At 35.3% G+C, this 21460-nt stretch overlaps 1 protein-coding gene across 1 annotated transcript in view; it reads right to left on the bottom strand.

The window, feature by feature from the left end:
• LOC125668896 (degenerin del-1-like) overlaps window positions 1-13581 on the bottom strand; it is a 29343-nt gene extending 15762 nt beyond the window's left edge. The window contains exons 1-5 of the mRNA XM_056161312.1: window positions 13246-13581; window positions 7969-8474; window positions 6548-6628; window positions 6354-6445; window positions 5069-5232 (exon numbers count right to left, since the gene is read on the bottom strand). Of these exons, the coding sequence (XP_056017287.1) occupies window positions 5069-5232; window positions 6354-6445; window positions 6548-6628; window positions 7969-8474; window positions 13246-13581 (1179 nt within the window). The remainder of the gene's footprint in view (window positions 1-5068; window positions 5233-6353; window positions 6446-6547; window positions 6629-7968; window positions 8475-13245) is intronic.
• Between the last annotated feature and the right edge of the window lie 7879 nt (window positions 13582-21460).

The following is a 21460-nucleotide window of genomic DNA, read 5'->3' as shown; positions in this document are numbered from 1 at the left end:
ATACCCTGATACACTTATATGATCATACTGTAAAGTCTGTACTGCTTAATGCGTGTGAAATCTGGGGAACAATAAATACAGATACATGTTCTGCAAAACGCCCCAATTATTGTATGGAAAACTTCTTTAACAAAATGTACTGTGAAAAAATGCACATTAAATTTTTTGAAATATATTTGTGGTGTACATAAAAAAGCCTCAAATCAAGCTATTGTTGGTGAACTTGGTCGATTCCCAATGTATATTGATGTCATAAAAAGCTGTTTTAAATATTTACAAAGAATTTTTAAATTCCGAAGAAAATTTCTTATTAAGAAATGCTGTACATGAAAACAATGTATTATACGATAATAACAAAAGCAGCTGGATCAGTAGCATTCATTATAATTTGAATAAGTTGGATATACAATGCCCTATACATGATAAAAATATTGTTTCAATTGTTGCTAATAAGTTGTATGAAAGATTTAAATATCAGTGGTGTAATACACTCTCAGACAATGCAGACAAACAATTTGGTAAATTACGAACCTATGCACTATTCAAAACAAGATTCTGTAGAGAAAAATATTTTTCAGTAATTCGTAATCCTCATGTTTTGCAATGTTTCACAAATTTCAGAATCAGTTCTCACTCTTTGGCTATTGAAACTGGACGTTACACACAAACACATGTAAATGAGAGAATATGTACTGTCTGCAAGTCTGACTGTGTAGAAGATGAATTCCATTTTGTATTTGACTGCATAGCATACCAACACTTAAGAAAACCATTCATGGAATCCATGAACATTTTGTGCAAGAATTTTATAAACCTGTGTAATAGACAAAAATTTATCTGGCTTATGAGCAACGAATGTAACAATATTAATGAAAAATTTGCCAATTACATATATAGCTGTTCATTACTAAGAAAAGTTGATTTATCACGAACTTGTAAATTTTATTTTTCATCTATCTCTTGGATAATCACTCTTTTATGATTTATGTATATGAACTTTGTATTCTTTGTATTGGAAATAAATTACTTACTTACTTACCTGCGGCTCTTTGCGTGACGATTTCTTTGTTTCTCATAAATATGCATGACGTGATTCGGCCAATCGCTGAGCTTCCGAGCAAAACTTAATCGGAGATTTAGACTGTTCATAGAATGCGGTTATATTACTCTGATCAATCAGAACGCTTGTTCGTTCACTAACAAACGTAAAATCATTGTGTACACGTGTGTTTAACATTGGCAGTTATGAAGGTGCATTTATGAGGATCATAATGTTTTTCTGTCACTAAGAACAGGCGATGAGAAGTCTTTATACTACCGGGTGTTTCTAATGAAATACTCGGAGACTAATGACGACGAGTGTTGTGTATTGGTAATTACCCCCCTCCCCGAAACAAGTGGTCATATAAAAAAATAAACCGCGAAACTGTTCAGATGTCATCGATCTGTTGGAGTTTTGTTTTAATTTCGGTGCAAAAATAGAACACGTTTTTATTGCCACATTCATTATAGCTGTTTTACTTCTATTGATGACGGATTACGTCATTCTCGTCATGCATATTCATGAGAAACGAAGAGAGCCACGGGTGAAAGGGAAGATGAGCGTACGATGCAGTGTACTGTATGTAGTCATTTACAAGAGTTTAAAATGTGTTATAAAGAATCAAATAAAATGATTAAAAACAGACAGGACAACACTAGGGGAAGTTAGGCAAGATTCTAGTGAAGTCATTGACTTTATTCATGCACACCTATGGGGCGGAGAGACTTCAATCTTTTCGTTGCTCTTTCTCTCCGCATCGGTCCAATGAATATTACAGTCAATAACCACTACTGGCATGTCTTCCCATTTGTGTCCTGCGAGATTGAAATGCTCGGAAACGGGTTCTTTGACCCTTTTCAGTGGCAGATTTAGAGAAGGCGCAGCCGGCGCCCCCCCCCCCCCTAAAATTTTCAAATTTATTAGGTAAATCGCGGTATCTTGTTTCGGAAAATGTACTAAACGATAAAAGAAGCAATCATTTCTTCCACTCCCAGAGAAATAAATGACAAAATCCTTTGATTTCTTGAATTACTATATTGAGAGAACCTAATTTTTTCCAAAAACCCCTTAAAATTGGGGTCATTTTATTAATTTCACCTTATTAAAATGATAGAAAATAGTACAAATGACTTAATAGGAGAAATATTTCAAGCCCCATAAAATCTGTAAAATCTAGGAGCTTACGGGGGCTTCGCCCCCTGGACCCACTGCCTCATAAAGTGGCGCCCCCCCCCCCCCCCCCGTAACCACAATTCCTGGATCCGCGCCTGCTTTTGGTTTTAATGGTAGATCGGTGGTTAATTGATCCTTCAGCGTAGGTCCCCAGTATTGTTGGTCACAGACCTTGCAGCAAACAGGATGTGTACTCAAAAAATCGGGTTAGGATCGGCCGGTGACAGGGGCTTCAAAACTGTCTGTGCTCGCGCTGTGTACATTAGACATCTGCCATCAGATAAGTTATGGTTCGCACCACCACGTCTGTTCGCACCACCATGACTTTAAGATTTCTGGAACGTCTGAAGGCTGTTGGCATGGACTGAAGTTACTCCGCCCGAATGGGGCATGCGCAAACTCGATGACGTCACTAGGATGTTGTTGTTGCTTTTGTTCTGTTTTATAGTCCCATTCGTCGTTTACTTTCCAACAGCACCGCCATTAGCAGTCAACAATTCCTTATTTTTCTTTTGTACATTTGATTTATTAATACTTTTGTGATATTCATACTTAGTAGTCCCTTGATTTTTTCTTTATATTTTATACGGCTACATCCGTATCTATTTGATTACATCACATTTCCTAGTACGCAATTTTGATAATTCAGACATAGAAACAACTGTCAAGGAACTACACAAACTATACAACATTGTCTGGACAACTGGAAAAGCTCCCAAAGATTGGAGAAGGGGACTTATAATAAAGTTAGCAAAGAAAGGTGACCTGACAAACTGTGGAAATTGGAGAGGAATCACACTAATAGCAACAACTGCCAAAATAATGGGGAAAATAATAATAAAAAGAATTGTACTTGGTGTAGACAGACATTTGAGAATGGAACAAGCTGGATTCAGGGCAGGAAGAGGCACTACGGAACAGATATTTGTCCTACGTAATATTCTAGAACAAGCTATAGAATGGAACTCCAACCTCTATCTATGCTTCGTCGATTTTGAAAAAGCCTTCGACAGCGTACACAGGGAAACCCTTTGGAAGATCATGAAATCTTATGGAATACCAGACGAAATAATCAGTATGGTTAAATTAATGTATGAAGACAGTGAATGCGCAGTTGTTGATGGAAATGGTACAACAGAATGGTTTAATGTTAAATCTGGTGTCAAACAAGGATGCAACATGTCGGGTTTCCTGGTAGTTGACTGGATAATGAAAAAGACAACAGCAGATAACAACTCAGGCATAAGATGGAATATGACAACAAAATTAGACGATCTAGATTTTGCAGACGACATCGCTTTATTATCCAGCAGCAAAGATCAAATACAACAAAAACTGAACTCTCTAAACAGATATGCAGCTAGAACAGGTTTAAAAATCAATACAGGAAAAACCAAAGTTATGCGTCTAAATGCTGCAAACATCACACCAATAACCATCAATGGAAACAACATAAACGATGTGGATGAGTTCATTTACCTCGGAGCAACAGTAAGCAAGGCAGGAGGTACTAATGCAGATATAAGAAGAAGAATTGGCCATGCAAGAGTAGCATTCCATAAGCTACGCAAGATCTGGAGCAATAACCAACTCAACAGAAAAACAAAAATGAAGCTCTTCAGCTCAAATGTAATAGCTGTATTATTGTATGGCAGCGAGACCTGGAAAATGACAAAAGGGGACGAAAAATTTGTAGATACCTTCCAGCACAAATGTCTTAGGAAAATCTTAAAGATCTACTGGCCAATGAAAATATCAAATGTAGCAGTTAGAGAGATAGCAGGTGTAGCAAAGATCAGCACTATGATAAAAACACGCAGATGGCAGTGGATTGGACATGTGCTACGGATGGATAAAAGAACACACCCATATGTAGCCCTTAGTTGGACACCAGAAGGAAAAAGAAAGAGAGGAAGACCGAAGGAAACGTGGAGAAGAACAATAGAAAGAGAGAGGAAAGAATTAGGTTTTGGGTCATGGACAGAGGCAGCAAGATCAGCCCAGGATAGAAGTAAATGGAGAGGACTTGTTCATGGCCCTATTCTCCACGAGGAGAGAAGGAATTAAGTCAAAGTAAGTCAATTTTGATAATGACCCGCCATTGGAACGGGTTATTATGCTAATTTTACCGATTATGATAATGAGATATGACGATCAAAGGGAGATAGATATGAAGTACCTCACTCCCTTATAAGATAAAAATCAAATACTATATTTACCCATCCATACAAACACACATTCCATTATCATTCACGCATCTCTTATATCAATACTCATTCATTCGATACAATGTACTTCAATATCCCCTTTCATCCCTATATCTCATTATCTTAATCGCTATAATTAGCATAATTTTCGCAAGGGGGGGGGGGGGGGGGGGGCAGATGGTCATAATATATTTCTATCTCGAATCTTTATTTATCTCACAGACATTTCCATTCCAACAGAATCGCTCATTTCAAAAGGTATAAAAACATTCATTTAGACTACTCCCGGCCTCAAGATCATAAACTGAGAGTAAACTGGAGTTTAAATTACGAATTCAGCTAATTCCACAAACAAATGCAATTTTTATTATGTTCGTAGTTTATATTTTTTATAACCAGCAGGTTTTTGTTTTGAAAATATCTGTCATAGATAATCAAAACGGGCGGATACATATAGACTCAACAAAACGGGCTGGTATATATAGAATTTTTACATTGAAAGTTTCATTAAAGCATCGGAAAAAATTGTGAGCACAAAGAAAAATGAAAAAGAAACTGTCTTCCGTTGGAAGTGCATTCCCGAACTACTTTGGTGTACAAAATTAAAATCTGGGGAGACGCCTCATTAACAGAGTTTTATACTTACTAGTTTCATCCCTATCGTTGTTTCATAGCTAGGGTTAAGTGTAAACCCCTCTTCTTCCGGAAAAGGAAACGTTCCCGGTTCGTGAATTACCAACCTCATACCAAAGGCATCCACATAATCTTCGAGATACTCTTTCCTTTCAATATTTAATGTCAAGCGTAGACCTGTTCATAGAAACATCTTAAAGGACGCTATTTTTATTAAATCAATAATATTATATACATCAAAGGAACCCATTGAAAATAAGACCTGTTCATAGAGCATTATATACATGTACATGTAGCATGTAGTTATTATCATTAAATCAATGATATTCTATATATTAAAGGACCCCATTGGAATAACTTTATTCCAGAGGATGATATTACCTTTTAGAATGAATATATAAGATATGTCACACAAAGAGTCAGACACTCCTTGGTCGAGTTTTCTTTCATCGAAACAAATATGGTTGCCCTAATATGCTGTTCTATGACATTTTTGGAAACATGAAGAAAAGCCTTCTCGTCATCATATAATTTTAACTAATTTTAAAGAATACATTTAATTTAGGAAACTAGAAGCAGTGGCGGATTTAGAGGGAGGCGCAGCCGGCGCGCGCCCCCTAAAATAAATCGCGGTATCTTGTTTCGGAAAATGTACTAAACGATAATAGAAGCAATAATTTCTTCCACTCCCGGAGAAATAAATGACAAAATCTTTTGATTTCTTGAATTACTTTATTGGGAGAACTTAATTTTTTCAAAAAAACCCTTAAAATTGGGGTCATTTTATTAATTTCACCTTATTAAAATGATAGAAAATAGTACACATGACTAAATAGGAGAAATATTTCAAGCCCCATAAAATCTGTAAAATCCATGATCTTCCGGGGGCTTCGCTTAAGAAATGTTTGAGTAAGAGTATTTTCCTGAGATAAGAAGCTTCGCCCTGGACCCACTGCCTCATAAAGTGGCGCCCCCCGTAACCGCAATTCCTGGATCCGTCCCGGAAAAGCTTCGTATCTTTAGTTAGAACTTAAGAAATGTTTGAGTAAGAGTATTTTCCTGAGATAAGAAGTTTAATAAAACTTGTGCCTGTCCTCTTACTAATACATGTACAACATGTATATGATACAATAACCATATCCTTAGGGCAACGAAATGTGACTTTGTATTGCGAGATCAAGAAGGAAAGACGATAGGATTATGGGAGTTTTTACTCGACGTCGAAAATATCTCTGTTCAATGTTCTAATCTTTACTGCGAGTTGCCAGAACTGATTGGAATTTTATATGCATACAGACCTAGGTGTGGTCCCGATCGTTTAGTGATGTAGGAAGGGTCCTGAAAGGTGTAGCAGTTTCCATACTCGAGAGACTGGAACAGGGTAAAATTACTGTGAAGAGATCAATTCACAAGAATGTAGAGAATATCACGTGATGTATACGAAGAAAGAAATTCATTGCTGATTTGGAGAGTAATTCTGATTTGTTCATACTTCTCGTAACATTCGTGTCCGTTGAAAGCGCAGGACACCAGCATGTCAGAAATCAGGTGACCTACTTTTTCTCTTGTGTCTCTTAAAAAGAAATTCGCCATAAAACTTTAAAAATTTTAAGTAACACTATAATTCAACGTAGTTATTCAGACTCGTAACCAGGTTCTTAAAGGGATGCGAATTCCTAATGCCTGGTCCCCACTGTCGTGCGATCCGTTACGAACGCCACGATTGACCATTCGTAGCTGATCGCGTAAGTTTTCTGGAATTTCAGGTTTTGATACGAGGTGATGCGAGTTGATGTTCTTGTACGAACCGTTGCGCTTTGATACGGAAAGGTCATGATAGATAAATTTCAGGTGACACGATCTGAACACCGTTCAGATACAATCACATACGTTCTGCTAAAATTGTCACGACCAAGTTCACGATTGGACCTCGATCTCATACGATCATCACGATCCGGGTTCCCGATTTGGGACTATCCTACGTGCGTATACGTTACGATACGTTAATAAAAAAATCGATGCGCTATGTTAAGATAAAATAAGCTTCATTAAAAGTCAGTATATCAATACAACAAGGAAACATAAGCCTTAGGGATGATGTTGCAATAGGATACGATATTGTGATCGCGATGTCTTCGAGATAATCACTGGTTGAGCTACGATTGGACCCCGACAGGTAGATAAAGAGTATACAGCCCGACTGACCATTGACTTCATTTTGTTTAGCATCTAGAAAGTAAACAGTGCAACCCACAACCACTGAAAATGGCAGAAGATTAGGTTGATGACATTGGCTACTGTATGCATATATTTTAACTATCGTGACAGATCGTGGGATATCGCATCGCAACAAAGCGTGGTGTAAAAAAAACAATTGGCCGGAATCATGACGATTTGGGAGCACGATTAGATACGATATGTTGCGCTTTGTTACGATGCAATTTAAGATCTGATGCTACATGTATTATGACGACTGAAAATTAATCGTGTTGATCGTAGAAAATGTTTTGAAAGTCAAAAATATTTCTACAATCAACACGATTGACGCCAAGATTAGGAAAGATTTTATACGATTACCACGATTATTTCACGATTAAGACCACGATTTCAATCGTACCGCGAATCGAGATAGTGGGAACCTAGCATTAGATGGCCATGTCTGGACTGTCAATGTTTTTTTTTTTATTTGTCAATGTAAAATTCTTAACATTTCCGACTTTCAAAAATGATTTGATAAATAAGGATTGATGTGACTAGAAACTTGATATACCAATGCCGTTTTGCATTTTAAATAATATATCGAATTAGCAAATTATTTGATAGCAAACTTCAGTGAACTATACAATGACCGACCACTCTAAGCAGAAAAAATACACATTATATGTAGTTAAACTTTACTATGATCAATCTTACATCGGATTTTTTTGAAATTCTGACTGGAATTTAGTTACTCGCTGATTCCACTCATCTTTGACATATTTATTAAGCTCTTCCCTGTAATCCTGAAAGTGAGACCAGGTTCCGTCACTTCCGTATCCGGAGGTGCTCGAAAAGTAAGTTGGAGATGATGAACTTCCTGAATTATAGGGTGCTGCAGTTGTACCAGTTCCTCTTCTGAATCTTTTCCTTGACTTGAAAACCTCGAAGTCGCCATCTCCTTTTCTTATGATACGGTGTCTACCGGCCAAAGACTTCCACCACGCTTTCTTGTACCTTTTATACGACCCATCACGTGACTGAGGCGCGGAATTTTGGTATAGTCTGTTGCGTAAATGAGGAGAAGATACAAAGACACTTTTCCGCTTTGACGATATTTTTCTATGACTTCGTTCGGAAGACTGAGAGTGCACGTCGGTTTCTCTCATCGAATCGTGGTCTGAGCTTCTTTTCTTTCGTGCAGCACCACTTGCATCGGTACCCTGATAATACAAATGTATATATAAAGTAAGAAAATGACCTTAGGTCAAGATGTACTGAGGTGTCAAAAGCAAAGCAACATTTGTGCTATGCATGAACATTAAAATTAATTAAGGTCAAGACACCAGGTATGCGGTAGTGCCCTCTGCTCCTTGAATTAAGTTTTGAGATGGAACTATTGACATAATATCATATCCTTTATATTTTCCAGGGAAATCGAAAATATGGCATACTATGCCGATTTTTTCTTCTTTTTTGGTGGGGAAACATAGTGCCAATGTGCTATCAGACATAGTGTAGAAAATGATAACATCCCTGAAAAATGTTTGATTACTTTTTCAGTGTATGTACAGATTTGATTACTTCAGTGTATGTACAGATTTGATTAATCCTTCAGTGTATGTACAGATTTGATTACTTCAGTGTATGTACAGATTTGATTACTTCAGTGTATGTACAGATTTGATTAATCCTTCAGTGTATGTATAGATTTGATTAATCCTTCAGTGTGTAGAGATTTGATTAATCCTTCAGTGTATGTATAGATTTGATTACTTCAGTGTATGTACAGATTTGATTACTTCAGTGTATGTACAGATTTGATTACTTCAGTGTATGTACAGATTTGATTACTTCAGTGTATGTACAGATTTGATTACTTCAGTGTATGTACAGATTAGATTAATCGTTCAGTGTATGTACAGATTTGATTACTTCAGTGTATGTACAGATTTGATTACTTCAGTGTATGTACAGATTTAATTAACCCTTCAGTGTATGTACAGATTTGATTACTTCAGTGTATGTAGAGATTTGATTAATCCTTCAGTGTATGTACAGATTTGATTACTTCTTCAGTGTATGTACAGATTGATTACTTCAGTGTATGTACAGATTTGATTACTCCTTCAGTGTATGTACAGATTTGATTACTTCAGTGTATGTACAGATTTGATTACTTCAGTGTATGTACAGATTTGATTACTCCTTCAGTGTATGTACAGATTTGATTACTCCTTCAGTGTATGTACAGATTTGATTACTTCAGTGTATGTACAGATTTGATTACTCCTTCAGTGTATGTACAGATTTGATTACTTCAGTGTGTGTACAGATTTAATTACTTCAGTGTATGTACAGATTTAATTAACCCTTCAGTGTATGTACAGATTTGATTACTTCAGTGTATGTACAGATTTGATTACTTCAGTGTATGTACAGATTTGATTACTCCTTCAGTGTATGTACAGATTTGATTACTTCAGTGTATGTACAGATTTGATTACTTCAGTGTATGTACAGATTTGATTACTCCTTCAGTGTATGTACAGATTTGATTACTTCAGTGTATGTACAGATTTGATTACTTCAGTGTATGTACAGATTTGATTACTCCTTCAGTGTATGTATCGGTTGTGGTGGCTCAGTAGTTAGGACCCTCAGGTTGAAGGTTCAAACCTAAGACGTTTAATATAGATAATTGATATTCCAATCTAATTAAAATTAAATCCTTTGATCCGATCGCTCATGTATATCCTTTGGTTGTTTTAAACATTATTGTTATTCCCTGAGAAGTTACATTGAAATAGAAGTCAAGAGGTGTGCATGAAAAATGTAGTTTTTGTCACTAATAATGGGTATGCCAATCATTAGTGTTGATGACGGCGCTTAGGCGACGTGTTATTCCCTTGGGGGGGGGGGGGAATGTTCTCTTACAGATCCCGAGGGTGAAGCTGGCGGCTGCGCACACGTCTATCTCGCTCTTCTTACAAATCGTTTTATTCTTACAATCGCGTTTCATCCGGGGACATACAGACATAACGGGCCAATCAAGTACGTTGATGCCGCTCGTGCGAAGGAAATGTTGCCGTGTGTTGATGCCGTTCGTGTGAAGGAAATTTTGCCGTGTGTGCGCGTGTATTGCCCTGCTGAAAAATCAATCCATTGTCTTGCCTATGCTGTGTTACTAGTGCACGTACTAACACAGGCTGCAGAATTCCATGTCCACTTTTGGCGTTGATTCAGCCACCGTCTGGCCCACTACACTCTGACACGTTGGTGATGCAGAGCAAGTTGTAATCCTTTTTTATATCTTCTGCAGCGGATCCCATGGCGCTTCAATATGCTGGATACTGTTCTAGGATGAATGGACCTACCATGACGTCCAATCGTTTGTCTCGGTAGCAGCAGCCGTATATCCAGCATGCGACGTTGACGTATGCACGCTTGTTGATGTGACTTTGTAACAAATGGTCGACCAGACTTGGATATCTCAACAGCAAAAAATATCTCAAACTTAAGTTTGAGTTTTCTTTTATTTGAGCAGTAAAAATTTGAGTAAAATTTCAGACTTAAGTCTAAGTTTTGACTTAAAGTTTAAAAATCGAGAAATCCAGCCCAGGTCATCATGTATTGATAATGTCTGATAAACGGCTTATTCTACAGGGATGAACATTATTAAAGAGGCATTGAGTGTGAAAGTGATGCCAACAATTTTTTCTTCTTCTCAAAATCTCTAAATAGAAAAGGAATGTATATATCAATGACGAATAAAAACATTTATTTTGTACAAAAACAAGAGGATCCTAATAAAACTACGTTAGAGTTTTTAGTGTAAAGAAATATATATAAGGAAGAATTATTGGCTTGCAAGACAATAACTATTTAATCACCAAAATAACATATTTATGTGTCAGCTTTGAGATTAAAAAAGGTGTTTGAAATAATTAAATACTGGTGTTATTACTAAAATGTATACCAGGTAATAGAAAGCAATTTTCACTGATTCAGCATTTGGTGACAAAATCACAGCTAATGCCTCTATAAAACGTCTTACTCCCTCCAGCTGACTGGCGTCTCTGTTTGCAGCGTGGCGACGGCTTGATTTCGAATTTCACTGTCTACACACGGCATTATAGCCTTGTTCTTATCTTTACTACTGATTTTGCATCTGCAATCGCCAGCATAATTGTTTTATCACGACAAAACTCGTTTTTACTTTTTCATAAGTTTAGAATAGTGCCTTAAAAATTTCGTGCAATGCTACTCACATCGTGTGAATGATAAACGACAGGTATAATGGCTGACTCCATTAAAAAAAATTGAATTAAAATATAATATATTTGTATTCCTTTTAGATTTGATTGCCTAGTTGAGTAGCTCCGTAGGTTAGCGTATCGACTGCTCTTATCTGTGGATTGCGGGTTCAAGTCCAGCAGGGGTTTTAAATATACATGTATTCAGATTACCTTCTAGTGAAGTTTCCACTAAAACTGCATTTTTTGACTGAATAAAGTAAATTTGAAAGTTTTCAATTTCAAAATATTGTTGTACATATCCTCCACCTTTCATTCACATCAAACTCTGGTGTAGAATTCCTCCTTAAAACTAGCACGATGTTTGATGGGTAAAGTTTGCAATAGATATTATAAAAGCATTAAAAACAATGATTCGAAAAAAGATGTGTTTGCGTTTTGAAAGTCCTCCAGTATAGGCCTATATATCTATACATATTTCGCAATTGTAATTTTATGGATTTTTCCTATCCCAGAAAATGAACAACCGCTAAAATTACCCGTTATTCGGTATTACTGACAGTATATTGATCAGATAATAGAACCAATTCTCTGATGTTTTACTGGGACATTCACTACTTATTTACTAAATACATGTACATATATATAGTCCGTTAAAGTTTCTTCCAGTGACCTTGAACTCAGAAGGACACATCGTCAGGTCATTGCTGATAATATTTTACATCCACAGCTAGTGCCAAGTATGGGCATCTGATATGTTTCTTTGTTGCAAAGTTATAGAGTCATGTATATATGAGCGGTGGTTGTTGGTTGTGAAGCGCAGACGATAATAAGGATGATTTTCTACCTTGGAACTATTCGACTTAAGTACTTTTGAACTGAAATGTGTTTTTAAAAATCAAAATTTTATTAGGTGAAGATTGTAGGTCGTGTTTGTCCATTACATTTCAAAACCTTAAAAAAAGGCTACTCCATGTACACGTTAAAAAACGGGGTGCTCAATTGTCCAAGCTTATGTTGACTGAAATAAAGAGGTAAGTTGTCCAAGCTTATGTCGACTAGAATAAAGAGGTCAATTTTATCTCAGGAGGTACTTTGAATTTTTGGACAAAATTTTGTGACAATCTACACGAGTTATATTTGCAAGTCAAACACTACAGGATGCAGTATAACCTGATGTCATTTTCGTTTCTTTTTGTGTACCCTGTAATAAGCTTTTATATATCATACCTATCACGGACACCCACACGTTCGGAGAATCTGTGGCTCAGATGTCATAGCAAGTAGTGCTTTTCTGCCAATGACCTTGAACTCGAGGGAATGACTTTGAGTAAGGGTTAAGACACACCTTCATGTAATGACTAATAGACGTTATTTGTGAGAGGTATAAGCACTAAGTGTTTAACTTTTACAAAGTCATTACCTACAGACATAATTTACACAGACAGACGGACAGACAGGATGGATTGAAGTATATCCCATGCTTCGTTTAAAGAGGGTGTATAAATATAGAGTAATATTCAATACATATAACCACGTGGGAGTATAAAAAGAATTAGGAATACAGCTTAATGATAATAGTAAAAATTATATACCGTCTTATATATAAAACAAATTACTCTATAGGGCGCTTTACAAGGGTGGGAACAGAAATGCAACAATAAAACATTTTTAATTAAATGACAGCATGACGTAAAATATCATATCTGTAAAATTATCAAAATAAGACAAAGCTTACATTAATTGTTGTCTGTGTCGCTGTGTTCGTCATACTCAGTTTCGTTGATTTTATAGGATTCATGTTGCAGAAAGACACAGCCGGGAATGCTAAACTAGAAAATTTTAAATCCACGGTGGTCTTCACCGGATAAGACCGGAAAGACGAGAACAGGAGCGATAGTTGATAAATCATTCCACCGGCGGCGGCCAGAAACACGAGGATCCAGAGCAAGCGCTGGTACCAATGTTTGGAGGTCACCCACCTGGAAACACCGTGAATGGAGGAATTCTCCGCCATGGAGGTTAACACATCTTTTATAGATGTTTTGGGATCTGTGTTGTTGTTAATGGTCATCTAAGAATCGAGATAGAATGTGAGTGAAGAATAACACAATGCGCATGCTCTCTTATCTAACTTGTGAGAGTCTTTTGTAATTCAAATGTGGATTCTAAAAAATTCTAAAGAACTTTTAGTAAACTTGAAATAGCAAATCAACAACATCAAAACGTGTGACTTTTCAACACTTTACACGACCATTCCTCACGATGAATTAAAGACTACACTTTTTTACATCATAGACAGTTGTTTCTTCAACAAAAATGGAAAACGGAAATATTCATATCTAGTGATCAGTCATCCAAAAAATTACTTTGTTAAACACCACTCTGATTCCACGCACAAGTACTCTGAAGATGAAATTGAAAAATGCTGGAGTTCCTCATTGACAATATATTCTTAGTCTTTTGTGATCAGGTTTTCCAACAGTCTGTTGGAATTCCCATGGGCACGAATTATGTTCTTTCATGAAGCAGAATTTGTTTTTTAAAAACTTCTACGTGAGAAGAAAAATCTCGCTGTGGCATTCAATGCGACATTTAGATATATCAACGACGTTTTATATATTAACAATTATAACTTTCATTCATATGTCGATTCGATATATCCCTGTGAACTCGAAAAAAAGACACCACAAAGTCGTCCACTTCATACTTATATATATATATTTTTTTTTATTGAAAATAGATATTAACGGCAAACTAACCACTCAACTTTATGATAAACGGGGTGATTTCAGGTTTCCCATCACCAACTTCCCATACTTATGTAGCAATATTCCATTATCGCCTGCATATGGTGTTTATATCTCTCAATTGATTCGATACGCAAGAGCTTGTTCTCACAAATGGGTTTCGAAAACGCGCAGTAGAGCTCAGACCGTGCAGTAGACCGAATGAGATACAAACCCATCAATAAACAACCGTTTTGTAAAAATCATGATTTTACAATTGCGTGAATTCATAGGGTATTTCAAAGAAGGGCGACCCCGCAACAAGTACGTATATCTTAAGTCATTCTTTAACAGGTATACGCTGGATAACCCCGTGTGACAGGTGCATGCTGGGTAATCCTCTGCAATAGGCGCATGCTGGGTAATATCATATGACAGGTGTATGCTGAGTAATTCCGTGTGACAGGTGTATGCTGGGTAATACTGTATGACAGATGTATGATGGGTGATACTGTATGGCTGGTGTATGCTGGGTAATCCTGTATGACAGGTGAATGCTGGGTAATTTCGTAATTTGAAAATATATTATTTGAGGTAATTCCAGGCCTGGGGTAATGGTAATGTGTAATGGTAATTTAATGACAGCCAATTTCAGTGTAATGGGGTGTAATGAGCCATTTTTGCATTACAAGTAATGGTAATGTAATGCTATGTAATTGACCCCTGGCCTTGGTAATTCTGTACATGTTTAGGTGTGGATAGCACTTTTTACAGCATTAATAATTATTCACTAGCAAATACAAATGTGAGCAATATTTTCAATGTCGCCATCATTAATATCACAGGATCATATGACATATGATGAAAGGCTTCATAATTGCAAAAATCCAGTATTGTGGTCTGCAACGAAGCGTCACCAAATCTCCTCTACCATAAACAATCGAATACGGCAAATTTAAAATCCTCTCCCTCTAAAGTCAACAATCCAACACAATATTGGGAAATAGGTTCCCTCTCAAGTCAACAATGAAACACGTATTGCGAAATCTGCTCCCTTTTAAGTCAACAATTGAGCATTGCATTAGGAGACCCTTTAATGGTAGTTACCGGTATTATGGAGAAAAGGTTTCTCCCGTAGTTAGAATCCCCATCGGAGAAATATTTTCCAATAACTTGTCGTGCAATACACCGGTTGCAGAAATTAATTCTAACGTGCATAATCGTCTCGGTGTCGGTGTGATACATCAAGTTATTAGACATTTATTCTTGATAGCAGGAAATTGCAAGCTAGCTCTATCTACTTTTTTCTTCTATTTTGTTGTTGTTTGTTTGTTATTTTACTCGTGCTGGATTACATATTATATTAATAATAATATTTTATCGAACAATCAACCTAATTACTGGTACTTCCAAGGAACAAATTAATTCATATTTAAAACTGTCCATTTCTTCATAACATTAGATTATACCTTTCATTCTAGATACAGCAGAGAAACTGTCACATTTTTGCATTTTATGAAGGTATACACATTCTATATTGTTTGTGTCTATAACGCATGCGCAGCAGAAGATATGCATTGAGAGCAGGATTAATATGGGCCTTTGGAGTTGTTTTACCATTTTATACAAATGTAAATTGCAAACCATTATAATGATTTTATTCAGAGCTCTCCAGTTGGCTTATGATAAAACGCGAAGCCATATGTCCTCCGCCGCCGCAAAAAAAGTTGAAGCACCTTAATTCCCTGTAAATTTTGTCGAATTAAAATGGCGGGGCAATATGATTAGCTACAAGGGGGGGGGGGGTGAATTTAACATATTTTTTCCTTCATCAAACCAAAAACAAAATTTCGCATTTTCAAATTCAGACAATATGATAGTTGTAATTAAACTTGGATAATCGGACCACTGCGTGCGTTAATGGTCTTCGTTGTCACTCGACTGAATATTATTTTTTGGTCATACATTAAAAACTCACGACTCTCATCAATATCCACTATGTCCTGTTCTCTTGCTGTACAAGAAATAAGATTTCAAACATATTAAACATTTTTATACTCTTATTTATGGTAGCTGATTTGTGCCACTTTACATGTTATCGTCTTTTGTTTATTTCGAGGAAAGACGACAAAATGTAGGCGAAAAACGACAAGCCCGCAAATTAGCGTCGTCTTTTCGCTTGGCGTTTTGTCGTATTGTCGTCTTTTCGAGGCGGTGTGTTGTGTAAAAAAGACTCGAATCATGTTTTTGTTTACTAACTATTTTGTAATTTAAAGCATCCTAATTTTGCACTGACACAAATTTAAATTTTGAATGGGACATTTTACTTAAAGAAAGTTTGAAATGTGATAGATAGCATAAACTTACATCGATCTGGGTTAGAACAGGTCCTCAGTACCCCTTGCTTGTTGTAAAATGCGAAAAAAGAAAATGGGACGGTCCTTCGGATGAGACCGAGGTCCCGTGTCACAACAGGTGTGGCACAATAAAGACCCCTCCCTACTCAAAGGCCGTAAGCGACGAGCAAAGGCTTAAATTTTGCCTTTGAGGAACGTTAAACAATACACACACAATCGATAACCAAACATTTTTAAAGTTTGTAAACAATAACATGCCTCAATCTTTGTTTACACAATAAATGATCAGTCTGATTAAAACCACCCCCTCCTCATTACACCCCTGACGAGTGTAAGGAGGAGGGGTTTTTGTTTTAATCAGACTGATAAATGATAAACTTCTTCTGTGATAATGTATTTAACCTTAGAATTTTATGAAACCTTTTAAAAACATTATACAGTAGATATTTATCATTAAAAGTGAAAAAAAGGGGGGGGGGAAATCGTGAATCAGTCCCTTTACAGGAGACTGTTGAAACCTACGTAACATTAACTTGTTTGTCAGTCACCTGCCTTTCGTTTAAAAATGATCATATGCAGAACATGCTCTCCCGTGTCGACTCAGTTGAGAAATATAAACACCATATGCAGGTGATCAAGAAATATTGTTAAATAAATATAGGAAGTTGACATTATAGAGAAACTGAACCCATCCCGTAGATCATAAATTTGAGGTGATAGTTTGCCGTTAGCAAACATTGAAATATGAAATAGACGTGGAAGTCTCAGTGGTGTCTTTCATTTAGAGTTCAACGAAAGTGTTAAGATAAACATCGTCGATATATCTAAATGTCGAGTTGAAGGCCACAGCAAGAGGTTTCTTCTCCTCGTGTAGAAACGTATTCATAAATAATACGAAAGAAAAACCAACTTGTGTTCATGGGGATCCAACAGACTGTTGGGATATCTAATCTCCATAGAAGATACATTGTATTGTTAATGAGGAACCCCAGCATGTATTCAATGACATCAACATCAGAGTATTTGTGTGTAGAATCAGAATGGAGTTTAACGAAGAAATTATTTGGACGACTGATCACAAGTTATGAATATTTCTGAGTTCCATTTCTACTGAAGAAGCAGGTGGATATGATGTAAAAACAAGTTTAACCTTTAGTTTTTCGCAATTATACTGTGGTACTGCAAAGTGTTGAAAAGTTGTATTTTTTAAAAATGCTTTTGATCATGGAAAAGTTTTTTGATTTCAAAATTACTAAAGCCCCAGGGTTGGACTCCTGGAGAGTCTAAATTTGATTTACTCCTATTCTTGCATATGTTGTGGCACAGAACGTCTGAGGTACATCCTTCACAGTAAAATATTTTCGTGAGGAGTAAAAATATATATTGTAGTATTCTTAGAAAACCAATCTGATTTATGTATAGTAAAAATATACATTGTAGTATTCATAGAAAACCAAGCTGATTTATATATAGCTGAAATGTTTCTGAGCCGAATGAGAGAAAAACACTCTAATTCTTATATATATATTAGATGAAGGAGAGAAAAGCAAGCTGATTTTTATATAACTGAAATGTATCTGAATTGAATGAGAGAAAATCAAACGGATTTTTTTTATATAACTGAAATGTATCTGAGCTGAATGAAAAGAAACGTATATAGATAATAAACCAGGCTGATGTTTTATAGTTAGAAAACCAATATGATTTATGTAGATCGTAAACCAGTCTGACGTTTTATAGTTAGAAAACCATAATAATTTATATAGATAATAAACCAGGCTGATGTTTTAATTAGAAAACCAATATGATTTATATAGATAATAAACCAGTCTGATGTTTTAATTAGAAAACCAATATGATTTATATAGATAATAAACCAGTCTGATGTTTTATAGTTAGAAAACCAATATGATTTATATAGATCGTAAACCAGGCTGATGTTTTATAGTTAGAAAACCAATATGATTTATGTAGATCGTAAACCAGGCTGATGTTTTATAGTTAGAAAACCAATATGATTTATATAGATCGTAAACCAGGCTGATGTTTTAGTTAGAAAATCAATATGATTTATATAGATAATAAACCAGGTTGATGTTTTAGTTAGAAAACCAATATGATTTATATAGATAATAAACCAGTATGATGTTTTATAGTTAGAAAACCAATATGATTTATATAGATAATAAATCAGGCTGATGTTTTATAGTTAGAAAACCAATATGATTTATATAGATCGTAAACCAGGCTGATGTTTTAATTAGAACCAATAAGATTTATATAGATCGTAAACCAGGCTGATGTTTTATAGTTAGAAAACCAATATGATTTATATAGATCGTAAACCAGTCTGATGTTTTATAGTTAGAAAATCAATATGATTTATATAGATCGTAAACAAGGCTGATGTTTTATAGTTAGAAAATCAATATGATTTATATAGATCGTTAACCAGTCTGATGTTTTATAGTTAGAAAACCAATATGATTTATATAGATCGTAAACCAGATTGATGTTTTAATTAGAAAAACAATATGATTTATATAGATCGTAAGCCAGGCTGATGTTTTATAGTTAGAAAACCAATATGATTTATATAGATCGTAAACCAGTCTGATGTTTTATAGTTAGAAAATCAATATGATTTATATAGATAATAAACCAGGCTGATGTTTTATAGTTAGAAAACCAATATAATTAACCAGGCTGATGTTTTATAGTTAGAAAACCAATATGATTTATATAGATCGTAAACCAGGCTGATGTTTTAGTTAGAAAACCAATATGATTTATATAGATAATAAACCAGGCTGATGTTTTATAGTTAGAAAACCAATATGATTTATATAGATTGTAAACCAGGCTGATGTTTTATAGTTAGAAAACCAATATGATTTATATAGATTGTAAACCAGGCTGATGTTTTATAGTTAGAAAACCAATATGATTTATATAGATAATAAACCAGTCTGATGTTTTATACTTAGAAAACCAATATGATTTATATAGATAATAAACCAGTCTGACGTTTTATAGTTAGAAAACCAATATGATTTATATAGATCACTGAAGAGACATTATTTGTCGAAATGCGCATCTGGTGCATCAAAATTGGTACCGTATAAGTTTTACATAGATAATAAACCAGTCTTATTACATTGTAAACCAATCTGATTTTTTAAAATTAGAAAACCAATATGATTTATATACATAGTAAACCCATCTGAATTTTTAGTCATAAATTCAATAAGATTTATATAGATATTAAACCAGTCTGATTATTAACACTACCTCACATTCTTACCGTGTGTTTTCTATATCCATCAAATACAGAGATCCGATAAATGACTTGGTGAGAAAGAAATCAGTTATTCATCATGGACGGACGGTTAACACATTAAAACTGTTAAAGAGGGGATGTATGAATCCTCCACATTGATATTTAATGTTGTTATTTAATCAATCAAAGTGGATAGTCGGTAAATTTTTAACAATGATGAAGCAGTGGGGAGTATCAATAGTCAACATGTACTTATATTGACAACAGCAGTCAATAATATATCATCACATGAATTCCTCAGGGACCTTCGGGGATTTAGAAATCGTACGGCAATTTATGAGTCTACGTCAATCTAATTTTACTGCATTGTCTGAGTTTAGAGTCGTTTAATATTATACATTATTGTACTGCAGTGTCTGAGTTTAGAGTTGTTTAATACTATATAATATCGTTCTGCATTGTCTGATTTTAGAGTCGTTTAATATTATATAATATTGTACTGCATTGTCTGAATATAGAGTCGTTTAACACTGTAAAATATTGTACTGCATTGTATGAGTTTATGATCGTTTAATACATGTACTATATGATATTGTTCTGCATTGTCCGGATATAGAATCGTTTAATACTGGATAATATTGTATTGTATTGTCCGAATATAGAATCGTTTAATACTGTATAATATTGTTCTACATTGTCTGGATATAGAATCGTTTAATACTGGATAATATTGTTCTACATTGTCCGGATATAGAATCGTATAATATTGTTCTGCATTGTCCGTGTATAGAGTCGTTCAATACTGGATAATATTGTTCTGTTTTGTCCGGATATATAATCGTTTAATATATGTACTATATGATATTGTACTGCATTGTCTGAGTATAGAATCGTTTATATGATATAATATTGCTCTGCATTGTCCGAGTATAGAGTCGTTTAATATTGCATAATATTGTACTGGAATGCCTGAGCATAGAGTCGTTTAATACTTACTTTGAAGCGTGTAGGCCACTGACTACACCCCTGCTGCTGTCTTGGACTAACCTTCCCAGTGTATTATATTTGTGTCCCCCCTCCCCATTCTCTGCTATAATAATCCTCCGCCAGGTTTTCTTTGGCCTCCCCCTACGTTCCCCTGAAAAACCTTCCGCTTGATGGAAGTTCTTTGTTGTCTTAATATGTGGCCAATCCGTCGCCATTTCTATTTATTTCTATTGGATATTGCTGTGTTCATACATTCTATAGGTCTTCAATTCGAATTATCTCAGTCGTCTGGTGTTTAAGACTCGCCCTGAAGACTTGCAGCATTTTTCAGAGCCATCTAGTTGTTTTCCAGGTTTCATAATCATGGAGCAATACGTGTATAGATTTCATTCTCGGCGTGGTTTTATTTGCTTTAAACACATTGCTCATTACAATAAATGCTGTTCTGTCCCCGTTATAAAATGCTAATTTAATCGTGTATACTAACAGTTGCAGCTTTTGGTCCTTAAATTGTTAATTAGAAGGAAAATGCTACTTCTGCTTGTAACAACTTTTTTTTTTATCAGTTGACAATATCAATGTACCTCTTATGTTCTGATG

This window comes from Ostrea edulis, chromosome 4, assembly GCF_947568905.1.
Source record: "Ostrea edulis chromosome 4, xbOstEdul1.1, whole genome shotgun sequence".
Lineage (NCBI taxonomy): Eukaryota > Metazoa > Mollusca > Bivalvia > Ostreida > Ostreidae > Ostrea > Ostrea edulis.
The sequence above is the reverse complement of the archived record's forward strand: the minus strand, read 5'-3'. Positions and strand labels throughout refer to the sequence as shown.